Source organism: Salmo salar, chromosome ssa14, assembly GCF_905237065.1.
Source record: "Salmo salar chromosome ssa14, Ssal_v3.1, whole genome shotgun sequence".
NCBI lineage: Eukaryota > Metazoa > Chordata > Actinopteri > Salmoniformes > Salmonidae > Salmo > Salmo salar.
Window position 1 is genome coordinate 48,174,267 of NC_059455.1, and position 13,179 is coordinate 48,187,445.

Genomic DNA, 13,179 nt, shown 5'->3' on the forward strand with positions numbered 1-13,179 from the left:
GTGTCTGGAGTCTGGACCGTGTGGTGTCAGGACCGTGTGGTGTCTGGAGTCTGGACCGTGTGGTGTCTGGAGTCTGGACCGTATGGTGTCTAGAGTGTGTGGAGTCTGGACTGTGTGGTGTCTGGAGTCTGGACCGTGTGGTGTCTAGAATGTGTGGTGTCTCCCGGCTACTATCCAATCAAAGCCAAATAGACATTATCCCATCCCTGGTTGGCCACTATTGTCTTAAAAAGTAAAACGCAACACAATATCTTCCAATGAACTTCCAGCAATATTTCCCGTCTGTCTGTTTGGTTAGCGCGTTTGTCTACCGTACGTAGCCAGGTAGCGATGTTAATGTTAACCGGCATCTTGTGGGTAGACAGAAAGACTTTCCCCATAACCTTCTCAAATAAATGTAAATTGCAAATTAGGTTTGCCTGACAGAACTACAGTAGGCTATATCATGAATATTTGTATCGATTGGGTGCCAATTGCTTTGAAAACTCTGTCATGACAGGTTCTACAGTAGCAGGCCTAACAGCAGAAACATTGCTAGACCGACACATTCCTTTCTTGCTAGATGCACAATTAAAGTGCAATTACACACAAAAGAACATCTAAATTAGTAACTTTAAAAAAAAATAAAACAATGACATGGATTGAGAACCTACTTCTCCCTCAGGCCCCTACTTCTCCCTCACGCCCCTACTTCTCCCTCACGCCCCTACTTCTCCCTCACGCCCCTACACTGGGGGCAGATGTTAAAGGCTGTGGCTTCTGACCCTGTTGTAAAAACTATTTTACAGTCACAAATGAATTCCATAACTACTAAACAAGAAACAGACAACAGCTACGTCACCCATATTCAAGAACAAACCAATTCTCAATTCTGAATGATCTATAGAGGCCCTATGATCAGGAACTCTCTCCCACCTGATTTTGCCAAGCTATCTGTAAGGACAGACACTGGGAGACGAGAAGCAAGTACAGGGAGTGAACATTTAATAAATAACCGACATGAAACAAACAAGGACAGCATCTGGACAGGGGAAACATAACGACAATAGTGCTGACACGGGGATCAAACCGAGGAACAGACAGATATCGGAGGGGCAATCAACAAAGTAATGGAGTCCAGGTGAGCCCAAAGACACACTGGTGCGCATAACGATGGTGACAGGTGTGCATAATGATGGGCAGCTTGGCGCCCTCAAGCGCCAGGGAGGGGGAGCAGATGCAGGCATGACCACTATCCCCTTCGGTGTAAAAAAAAAAAGAATCTAAGAGGCACCTACTGTCCATCGCAGGTCTGCACCCCCAGTAGCTTGACTTCCTGTTTAGATGTTCTATTAATTTATCTCTTTAGCGTCTACTTTTTATGTTATTGTTTGTTTGTCCACACTGCTGAATCTGTGTGATTAATGACCAATGGGGGGGGTGTTACTCGACAAGCAATTTTAGGCTTTTTTCCCCTCCCGTACATACTGTTGATGTTTTATTTGACTGTGTACAAACTGTCTTTCTATTTGTTGTACCGTTACAAACTGTCTTTCTATTTGTTGTACCGTTACAAACTGTCTTTCTATTTGTTGTACTGTTACAAACTGTCTATCAATTTGTGCAAATAAACTAAAGTGTGGTTTTGTAATTGACAGAGGGATATTGTCTGTGGCTTCTGACTAGGCTTGGGCGATGTCCTCTTTATACCATATACCGAGGTATTTCAAAAATACAGACGGTATGATTTTCAAAACTGTGAAAAAAATGTTTTAAATACGTTATAATAATTTTTTGGGCCGTGCTATAAGTTAAGTACATTTAAAAATGTTTACATTTTAGTCATTTAGCAGACGCTCTTATCCAGAGCGACTTACAGTAGTGAATGCATACATTTCATACATTTTTTTTCCCGTACTGGTCCCCCGTGGGAAGTATAACTATAAGAAATCTAAGATGCGCCAAATAAATGATATCCAGCTCAGGGGTCCAGCTTTGCATTTGGTTTGCTAACTTGCTAGCTAAGTGGCTAGATGTCAAGATCAAGCTTCTTGGTTACAGCAGAGATATTCAACCCCCTTCCTGGATCAAGATCCCTGTTGCCTAAATTATTTTGTGCGTCAAAAATAGCGTCCCTTGTGTGCACTTCTGGTAATACCGTATACCCCGGGAATGGTATTATATGACGGTATGACAATCTGGACACCACCCAACCATACTTCTGACCCTGTTGTGAAGTGTGGTTTTCTAATAGTTCAAATAGAAAACCACTGTATGCAATGCATCACAAAATATGTAGGATATGTCCAAGAGCTGGGCTAAGACTGTGAGGGGATCCCTGTGGCCTGGCCTGGGGTGGTTCTAGGGGTCTAAGCCGCTGCCTCTGGAGCATATGCACTCTGTACTAGAGGCTGTCACAAAGGAACAGGATTCCTACAGGAACGGGAGTGAGGTTCAGGACAGGAAGGGACAGGATCAACAGTCCACAGGAACTGGCAGTACAGGAATTTGTTATTTTTCTTTTCTTCTTGTGTAAATAAGCAGATTTAGATGGACATATTGTTTTTTTATGTTTTCATGTTCACCCCGCCTTCTCCCAACAGTAACACGCGTTATTCTGTCTTCAATCACTATTAAAATGATTATAATAGGCCTTTATCAGCTGGGCAGGCAATGAAAAGTAATATAGCTAGCTAACAGCTGGGCAGGCAATGAAAAGTACTGTAGCTAACTAACAGCTGGGCCGGCAATGAAAAGTACTGTAGCTAACTAACAGCTGGGCAGGCAATGAAAAGTACTGTAGCTAGCTAACAGCTGGGCAGGCAATGAAAAGTACTGTAGCTAGCTAACAGCTATCAGCTGGGCAGGAAATGAAAAGTACTGTAGCTAGCTAACAGCTGGGCAGGCAATGAAAAGTACTGTAGCTAGCTAACAGCTGGGGAGGCAATGAAAAGTACTGTAGCTAGCTAACAGCTATCAGTTGGGCAGGCAATGAAAAGTACTGTAGTTAGCTAACAGCTATGAGCTGGGCAGGAAATGAAAAGTACTGTAGCTAGCTAACAGCTATCAGCTGGGCAGGCAATGAAAAGTACTGTAGCTAGCTAACAGCTATCAGCTGGGCAGGAAATGAAAAGTACTGTAGCTAGCTAACAGCTAACAGCTGGGCAGGAAATGAAAAGTACTGTAGCTAGCTAACAGCTAACAGCTGGGCAGGCAATGAAAAGTACTGTAGCTAGCTAACAGCTGGGTAGGAAATGAAAAGTACTGTAGCTAGCTAAAAGCTAACAGCTGGGCAGGCAACGAAAAGTACTGTAGCTAGCTAACAGCTAACAGCTGGGCAGGCAATGAAAAGTACTGTAGCTAGCTAACAGCTAACAGCTGGGCAGGCAATGAAAAGTACTGTAGCTAGCTAACAGCTAACAGCTGGGCAGGTACTGTAGACTCCCAATCACGGCCGGATGTGATACAGCCTGGATTCAAACCAGGGACTGCCTCTTACACTGAGATGCAGTGCCTTAGACCACTGCACCACTCAGGAACCCAAAAGGACATAAGCAGTCGCTTAGGGCCCCTGGCAGATAGAGGGCCCCTGACCAAATCTCGCTTAGGGCCCCCAAAAGACTAAAGTGGGCTCTGGATTCTGATTTATACTTGTTAAAATGAATACGGGACAGGACCGGAGTGATTTTTATCAGGACAGGAAAAGAAAGTTGCCGGATGATAAAACTGGGTAAGAATTTGAGAGGAAAGAACAGGAATTAATTTTAACTCATGTGTCGAACTCTACTCTGTACTGTTGCCAGAATGGGCCAACATGAATCCCGGCCCACTGCTCTTTCAGTATTTTCTTCTCAAACTTTAACCTCTCTATCCAACAAAAATGTTTTTTTTTTGTTTTTTTTAAAGACTGACACGAGCCTGTTAAAGCCTGTCTTATAGAGAGAGCTTTCTGCAGGTTTCACACCATACTCCAGTGACATGTCACAGTATGAACAGAATAACACAAGAGTCAGCATGTGCCTCTCTTAATCTCTCTTTCAATTCAAAGAGCTTTATTGGCATGGGAAACATACCTTAACATTGCCAAAGCAAGTGAAGTAGATTAAAAAAACTAAAGTGAAATAAACAATAAAAAGTGAACAAATAGTAAAGATAACACTCATAAAAGTTCCAAAGGATTTCAAATGTCATATTATGTCTACATACAGTGTTGTAATGATGTGCAAATAATGAAAGTACAAAAGGGAAAATAAATCATAATAAATATGGGTTGTATTTACAATGGTGTTTGTCCACTGGTTGGCCTTTTCTTGTGGCAACAGGTCACATATCTTGCTGCTGTGATGTCACACTGTGGTATTTCATCCAGTAGATATGGGTGTTTATCCTACAGGGTAGTGCGTACGGCCCAGTACATCACTGGGACCAAGCTTCCTGTCATACAGGATCCTATATACCAGGCGGTGTCAGAGGAAGGCCCAAAAAATCGTTAAAGATTCCAGTCACCCAAGTCATAGACTGTTCTCTCTGCTATCGTACGGCAAGCGGTATCGGAGCGCCAAGTCTAGGTCCAAAAGGCTTCTTAACAGCTTCTACCCCGAAGCCATAAGACTCCTGAACAGCTAATCAAAGGGCTACGCAGACACCTCTTTTACGCTGCTGCTACTCTCTGTTTATTATCTATGCATAGTCACTTTAACTCTACCTACATGTACATATTACCTCAATTACCTTGACTAACCTGTGCCCCCACACATTGACTCTGTACCAGTACCCCCTGTATATAGCCCCCACACATTGACTCTGTACTGGTACCCTCCTGTATATAACCTCCACATTGACTCTGTACTGGTACCCCCTGTATATAGCCTCCACATTGACTCTGTACCGGTACCCCCTGTATATAGCCTCCACATTGACTCTGTACCAGTACCACCTGTATATAGCCTCCACATTGACTCTGTACCGGTACCCCCTGTATATAGCCTCCACATTGACTCTGTACCAGTACCCCCTGTATATAGCCTCCACATTGACTCTGTACCGGTACCCCCTGTATATAGCCTCCACATTGACTCTGTACCGTAACACCCTGTATATAACCTCCACATTGACTCTGTACCAGTACCCCCTGTATATAGCCTCCACATTGACTCTGTACCAGTACCCCCTGTATATAACCTCCACATTGACTCTGTACCAGTACCCCTGTATATAGCCTCGCCTGTTATTTTACTGCAGCAATCATTAGATACTTTATTTTCTATTTTTTACTTAACACTTTTTTATTTTTCTTAAAACTTCTTAAAGCATTGTTGGTTAAGGACCTGTAAGTAAGCATTTCACTGTAAGGTCTACACCTGTTGTATTCGGTGTATTTGACAAATAACATTTGATTTGAATTGAACATGACCCCTGAACCGACATGGCAACAACCTAGTCCTCTACATACCTGGGTCATGTTCAGTCTGGAGGAAAACACAACACTTTTTGGGGGGGTTCTGGAGTACTCCCTCTTTAGCTTCAAAATGTGAAATGTTTTCTCCTGTTTAGTACCTACTGAACACAATCCTGAATGGGCATAACAGTAATCCAGACCTGGAAATGTGGAGTCACTGACCTAGTGGACCGGACAGGGAGAGCAGAGGGGAAAGCTAAATTAAGGCTGTGTAGCTGTGGAGTCACAGAGGGGAAAGCTAAATTAAGCCTGTGTAGCTGTGGAGTCACAGAGGGGAGAGATAAATTAAGGCTGTGGAGTCACTGAGGGGAGCACTAAATTAAGGCTGTGTCAGCACCAACGTTGTCAGCCCTCTCCTGGAGCTGACACTTTACATGGCTGGATCTGACTAACACTCGCCTTGGTTATATTGCTTTAACAGGACAGTGTACACACACACACACACACACACACACACACACACACACACACACACACACACACACACACACACACACACACACACACACAGATACAGACACACACACACACACGTTACTTCTAAGAAACCTTAGCATAATGTAGCCTATTGTATCTACCCTAAAAAAGAATTCACAACCAACCAACCACCCACCCTGCCACACACCAAGTACAGTAACCACTAGGCCTTCCTGGTATCACCCCATGACCTCTACTCAAAGATAGTGCACTGAATAGGGTGCAATTCGGGATGTGAACCCAGACTCACCTTCAGAATGGAAGGCTTCTTTAAGGCTGAGCAGCGTATCGGAAAACCTCCGTACGTCATTCACCAACTGCATCACATAGTCCGGATCTACCCCAGGCGCTCCTACCACGGTGGACCCCAGATCCAAACTGTTGGAGCCAAGCCCTATACTCCCCAGAGGGTTGGTGGTCCTGGAGCTCCGGCCCATGTTGGAGAGGCGAGACGGGCCCTGGGTGGTGAAGCTGGAGCGATGCTGTTTGTTCTGTTGGTGTTTTGTATTATTCCCTTCTCCTCCTCCACCTCCTCCAGTACCACTGCAGCTCTTCCGTATCATCCCAGAGGTTCTGGTGCCTGTCTGTCCGTTGTCACCGGTGACACTCTACCTAGAGTATGCTACAGGCCACTAGGATGGTGTTAGCCCCCATGTGGGTGGTCCTGACCGATCCCTAAGTCCCAGGTTGGCTCTATAAAACACTAGATGTTGTGTCGTTTGTTTGTTTGACTAGCTACTTTTCTGGCAATGTTATTTAACTTATTTCTGTCATATCTCATGTTTGTTATGTGTGTAAATAAATTAAGAGATATTGAAAAGAATTTATCAAGTATTAGTAACATAGAGTTAAATATCTAACTTAGCTACTAGCTTGTTAAGTTACAGTGTAGAGTTGATAAACATTTGTTACAATGTTTTTACAACTTTTAACGTTAGCTACAAATGTAAATGTGCTGTTATTGATGTTAGGCCACCTCACCTACTGTACAATCAACCGGGAACCCTCTATTTCTAGCTCTGACGTTACACCCGAAATAATAGCCGCCTAGCTACCACTAATGGATAAAGCAGGGAGTCTTGTCTGTACACTGCCGTGCTGGCATCCCAACTAACGTTAGCTTGAGTCGAGCGCTAGCCACTAGCATGTATTCTTGCTATCAGAAACATAACAAACTCACCTGACTTGTGTACTTCAGTGGCATTCTCAATAAATAAATAAAAATTAAAAGTTATTTATACAATCCGAAAAAGAAATGAAAAAAATAATAAAATCACATCTTTCAGAAGGAGAATAGCTCCTTCGTGTCTAGTTTGAGTCACTTAGCAACACTTAGCGTTCACAACTTTTAATCTCCGTTTACTGTTCCTGCCTCCAGTCACGTGATGCTGGAGCCTCCTTGTTCCTGGCTTCATCACACTTCCTACAATATTTCATCTACACTCGTTGCTTCTACTGTCGTCTTGTAAATTGCCATATTTTACACCGCGTCCGTGAATCACGACTAATTCACGTGTTGTGATAAATGCACTGTAAATAAAGTTTGATGTAGAGTGTAGTAATGTTGCCTGATGATGGTTTAGTACATTTTAACATTAGTGTGTTTATTTTATTTTTATATATATACTTTTATTTTATTTAATAACCAGGTAGGCTAGTTGAGAACAAGTTCTCATTTACAACTGCGACCTGGCCAAGATAAAGCAAAGCAGTGCGACAAAAACAACAACACAGAGTTACACATAAACAAATGTCCAGTCAATAACACAATAGAAAAGAAAAATAGAAAAATCTATGTACAGTGTGCAAATGTAGAAGAGTAGGGAGGTAGACATTAAATAGGCCATAGAGGTGAAAATAATTACAATTTAGCATTAACACTGGAGTGATAGATGTGCAGATGATGATGTGACAGTAGAGATACTGGGGTGCAAAAGAGCAAGAGGGTAAGTAATAATATGGGGATGAGGTAGTTGGGTGGGCTATTTACAGATTGGCTGTGTACAGGTACAGTGATCAGTAAGCTGCTCTGACAGCTGGTGCTTAAAGTTAGAGGGAGATATAAGACTCCAGCTTCAGAGATTTTTGCAATTCGTTCCAGTCATTGGCAGCAGAGAACTGGAAGGAAAGGCGGCCAAATGAGGTGTTTGCTTTGGGGATGACCAGTGCAATGTACCTGCTGGAGCGCGTGCTATGGGTGGGTGTTGCTATGGTCACCAGTCAGCTGAGATAATGCAGGGCTTTACCTAGCAAAGACTTATAGATGAAGTAACACTGTAATAACGCATTTAGACTGAACTAAAATAAACACAACATGCAACAATTTCAAAGATTGTTCTGAGTTACAGTTCATATAAGGAAATCAGTCAATTTAAATAAATGCATTAGGCCTTAATCTATGGATTTCACATGACTGGGAATACAGATATGCATCTGTTGGTCACAGACACCTTAAAAAAAAAAATAGGTAGGAGCGTGGATCAGAAAACCAGTCAGTATCTCGTGTGACTAACATTTGCCCCATGCAGCACGACACATCTCCTTCACAAAGAGTTGATCAGGCTGTTGATTGTGGCCTGTGGAATGTTGTCCCACTCCTCTTCAATGGCTGTGTGAAGTTTCTGGATATTGGCGGGAACTGGAACACGCTGTCATACATGTCATTCCAGAGCATCCCAAACATGCTCAATGGGTGGCATGTTTTATTTTATTTTTCTGTTATTTTACCAGGTAAGTTGACTGAGAACACATTCTCATTTACAGCAACGACCTGGGGAATAGTTACAGGGGAGAGGAGGGGGGATAAATGAGACAATTGTAAACTGGGGGAGATTAGGTGGCCGTGATGGTATGAGGGCCAGATTGGGAATTTAGCCAGGACACCGGGTTAACACCCCTACTCTTACGATAAGTGCAATGGGATCTTTAATGACCTCAGAGAGTCAGGACACCCATTGAACATCCCATCCAAAAGACAGCACCCTACACAGGGCAGTGTAGGGTGCCCCACAGCCCTGGGATATTTTTTGGGGGACCAGAGGAAAGAGTGGCTCCTACTGGCCCTCCAACACCACTTCCAGCAGCATCTGGTCTCCCATCCAGGACCAACCCCGCATAGCTTCAGAAGCAAGCCAGCAGTGGAATGCAGGGTGGTATGCTGCTGGCTAATGTCTGGTGAGTATGCAGGCCATGGAAGAACTGGGACATTTTCAGCTTCCAGGAATTCTGTACAAATCCTAGCGACATGGGGCTGTGCATTATCATGCTGAAACATGAGGTGATGGCGGCGGATGAAAGGCACGACAATGGGCCTCAGGATCTTGTCACGGTATCTCTGTGAATTAAAATTGCCATCAATAAAATGCAATTGTGTTTGTTGTCTGTAGATTATGCCTGCCCATACCATAACCCACTGCCACCATGGGGCACTCTGATGTAAACATTGTGAACAGCGAACCGCTCACCTACACGATGCCATACTGCCCGGTACAGTTTACATTTACATTTTACATTTAAGTCATTTAGCAGACGCTCTTATCCAGAGCGACTTACATATTGGTGCATTCACCTTATGATATCCAGTGGAACAACCACTTTACAATAGTGCATCTAAATCTTTTAGGAGGGGGGGGTTAGAAGGATTACTTTGTCCTATCCCAGGTATTCCTTAAAGAGGTGGGGTTTCAGGTGTCTCCGGAAAGTGGTGATTGACTCCGCTGTCCTGGCGTCGTGAGGGAGCTTGTCGTGAGGGAACAGTTTTGACTGGACTGAGTGGGAACTGTGCTTCCTCAGAGGTAGGGGGGCCAGCAGGCCAGAGGTGGATGAGCGCAGTGCCCTCGTTTGGGTGTAGGGACTGATCAGAGCCTGAAGGTACGGAGGTGCCGTTCCCCTCACGGCTCCGTAGGCAAGCACCATGGTCTTGTAGTGGATGCGAGCTTCAACTGGAAGCCAGTGGAGAGAGCGGAGGAGCGGGGTGACGTGAGAGAACTTGGGAGGTTGAACACCAGACAGGCTGCGGCGTTCTGGATGAGTTGTAGGGGTTTAATGGCACAGGCAGGGAGCCCAGCCAACAGCGAGTTGCAGTAATCCAGACGGGAGATGACAAGTGCCTGGATTAGGACCTGCGCCTCTTCTTGTGTGAGGCAGGGTCGTACTCTGCGAATGTTGTAGAGCATGAACCTACAGGATCGGGTCACCGCCTTGATGTTAGTGGAGAACGACAGGGTGTTGTCCAGGGTCACGCCAAGGTTCTTAGCACTCTGGGAGGAGGACACAATGGAGTTGTCAACCGTGATGGCGAGATCATGGAACGGGCAGTCCTTCCCCGGGAGGAAAAGCAGCTCCGTCTTGCCGGGGTTCAGCTTGAGGTGGTGATCTGTCATTCACACTGATATATCTGCCAGACATGCAGAGATGCGATTCGCCACCTGGTTATCAGAAGGGGGAAAGGAGAAGATTAATTGAGTGTCATCTGCATAGCAATGATAGGAGAGACCATGTGAGGATATGACAGAGCCAAGTGACTTGGTGTATAGCGAGAATAGGAGAGGGCCTAGAACAGAGCCCTGGGGGACACCAGTGGTGAGAGCACGTGGTGCGGAGACAGATTCTCGCCACGCCACCTGGTAGGAGCGGCCTGTCAGGGAGGACGCAATCCAAGCGTGGGCCGCACCGGAGATGCCCAGCTCGGAGAGGGAGGAGAGGAGGATCTGTTGAAACCAGGATTCATCCGTGAATAGCACACTTCTCCAGCATGTCAGTAGCTATCGAAGGTGAGCATTTGCCAACTGAAGTAGGTTACAACGCTGATCTGCAGTCTGACCCTGGTGAGGACGACGAGCATGCATATGAGCTTCCCTGGGACGGTTTCTCACAGTTTGTGCAGAAACTCTATGGTTGTGCAAACCCACATTTTAACCAGCTGTCTGAGTGGCTGGTATCGGACCATCCTGCAGGTGAAGAAGCCGGATGTGGAGGTCCAGGGCTGGCGTGGTTACATGTGGTCTGCGGTTCTGAGGCCGGTTGGACGTACTTCCAAATTCTCAAAAACGACGTTGGAGGAGGCTCATGGTAGAGAAATTAACATTACATTTTCTGGCAACAGCTCTAATGGACATTCCTGCAGTCAGCATGCCAATTGCACGCCCCCTCCACTTGAGACATCTGTGGCATTGTGTTGTGTGACAAAACTGCACATTTTAGAGTGGTCTTTTATTGTCCCCTTCACAACGTGCACCTGTGTAATGATTATGCTGTTTAATCAGCTTCTTGATATGACACACCTGTCAGGTTTATGGATTATCTTCGTAAAGGAGAAATGCTCACTAACAGAGGATGTAAACAAATTTGTGCTAAATTTCAGAGAAATAAACTTTTTTGTACGTATGGAAGATTTCTGGCATATTTGATTTACATGTTGCGTTTGTATTTTTGTTCAGTGTAACTTGCTGTTTGGGATTTTAGGCTGGGTTTCTGTACAGCACTTTGTGACATGAGCTGATGTAAGAAGGGCTTTATAAATAAATTTGATTGATATTAGTAACCCACACAAATAGTACAGCCTACTACATTACTGTTAATTAATGTCCCATTTTTGTAAAATGCACAATTTAGGCCTATGTAGCTATAATGCTCAAACTAAGTGTGTATAGCCTATACTTGCTAAACCTATTCGGGATCGGTGTCCCTTCCACGGGACGGTTGAGCTAACGTAGGCTAATGCGATTAGCATGAAGTTGTAAGTAACAAGAACATTTCCCAGGACATAGACATATCTGATATTGGCAGAAAGCTTAAATTCTTGTTAATCTCACTGCAATGTCCAATTTACAGTAGCTGTTACAGTGAAATAATACCATGCTATTGTTTGAGGAGAGTGCACAATTTTGAACATGAAAAGTTATTAACCCTCCTGTTGTGTTCTGGTCGAATTGGACCGATTTACAAGTTTTCTCTCTGAAAAATGTAGTTCATTTAATCTGACTGTCATAAGGTTCCATTACTTTGTCCACACAGGGCATCTGAACACACAAAATACATTTTGATGATTTTCATTACATTTTTGGTGTTTTATTTAACTTTTATACACCTGTGGAGTTCCCGGTTGAATATGATCGGCCATTAGAAATGAATGGGTGAGACTACAATTAGTGTATAAAAGTTCAGGCACATGCCCATTCATCAGATGGACACATTTCCTCTCCCAGACCCCTTCATGCATGTGTTTGAGCACACACACACACACACACACACACACCTCACTCCCCTTCTTGGCTTCCAAGGCAACCTCCATGGGAATCTTTCCCCAATAGAATCTTTCCCCCACGGGAACCACACCTGTTGGCATTCTCACAAAACAATCGCAACACTGTTTCAATAATATATAGAACTTTTCTTGCAGCTCTGGTACCGTTGAAGTTGGAGGTTTACATACACTTTAGCCAAATACATTTAAACTCAGTTTTTCACAATTCCTGACATTTAATCCTAGTAAAAATTCCGTTTTAGTTCAGTTAGGATCACCACTTTATTTTAAGAATGTGAAATGTTTATTTCATCACATTCCCAGTGGATCAGAAGTTTACATACACTCAATTAGTATTTGGTAACATTGCCTTTAAATTGTTTAACTTGGGTCAAATGTTTCGGGTAGCCTTCCACAAGCTTCCCACAATAAGTTGGGTGAATTTTGGCCCATTCCTCCTGACAGAGCTGGTGTAACTGAGTCAAGTTTGTAGGCCTCCTTGCTCGCACATGCTTTTTCAGTTCTGCCCACAAATTTTCTATAGAATTGAGGTCAGGGCTTTGTGATGGCCACTCCAATACCTTGACTGTGTGGTCCTTAAGCCATTTTGCCACAACTTTGGAAGTGTGCTTGGGGTCGTTGTCCATTTGGAAGACCCATTTGCGACCAAGCTTTAACTTCCTGACTGATGTCTTGAGATGTTGCTTCTATATATCCACATAATTTTCCTCCCTCATGATGCCATCTATTTTGTGAAGTGCACCAGTCCCTCCTGCAGCAAAGCACCCCCACAACATGATGCTGCCACCCCTGTGCTTCACAGTTGGGATGGTGTTCTTCGGCTTGCAAGCCTCTCTTTTTCCTCCAAACATAATGAAGGTCATTATCGCCAAACAGTTCTATTTTTGTTTCATCAGACCAGAGGACATTTCTCCAAAAAGTACGATCTTTGTCCCCATGTGCAGTTGAAAACCGTAGTCTGGCTTTTTTATGGCGGTTTTGGAGCAGTGGCTTCTTCCTT

At 44.1% G+C, this 13,179-nt stretch overlaps 1 protein-coding gene across 4 annotated transcripts in view; it reads right to left on the reverse strand.

Annotated features, from left to right (window-relative positions):
* LOC106569760 (rho GTPase-activating protein 29) overlaps nt 1–7,277 on the reverse strand; it is a 73,179-nt gene extending 65,902 nt beyond the window's left edge. Inside the window, exons 1-2 of one of the 4 annotated variants that reach the window (XM_045694488.1) lie at nt 7,095–7,275; nt 6,165–6,536 (exon numbers count right to left, since the gene is read on the reverse strand). In XM_045694488.1, coding sequence (XP_045550444.1) covers nt 6,165–6,477 — 313 coding nt within the window. In that variant the 5' untranslated portion in view covers nt 6,478–6,536; nt 7,095–7,275. Of the gene's footprint in view, nt 1–6,164 lie in introns of all 4 variants that reach the window. The other 3 variants (XM_045694489.1, XM_045694490.1, XM_045694493.1) reach the window with 3 other exon arrangements.
* Between the last annotated feature and the right edge of the window lie 5,902 nt (nt 7,278–13,179).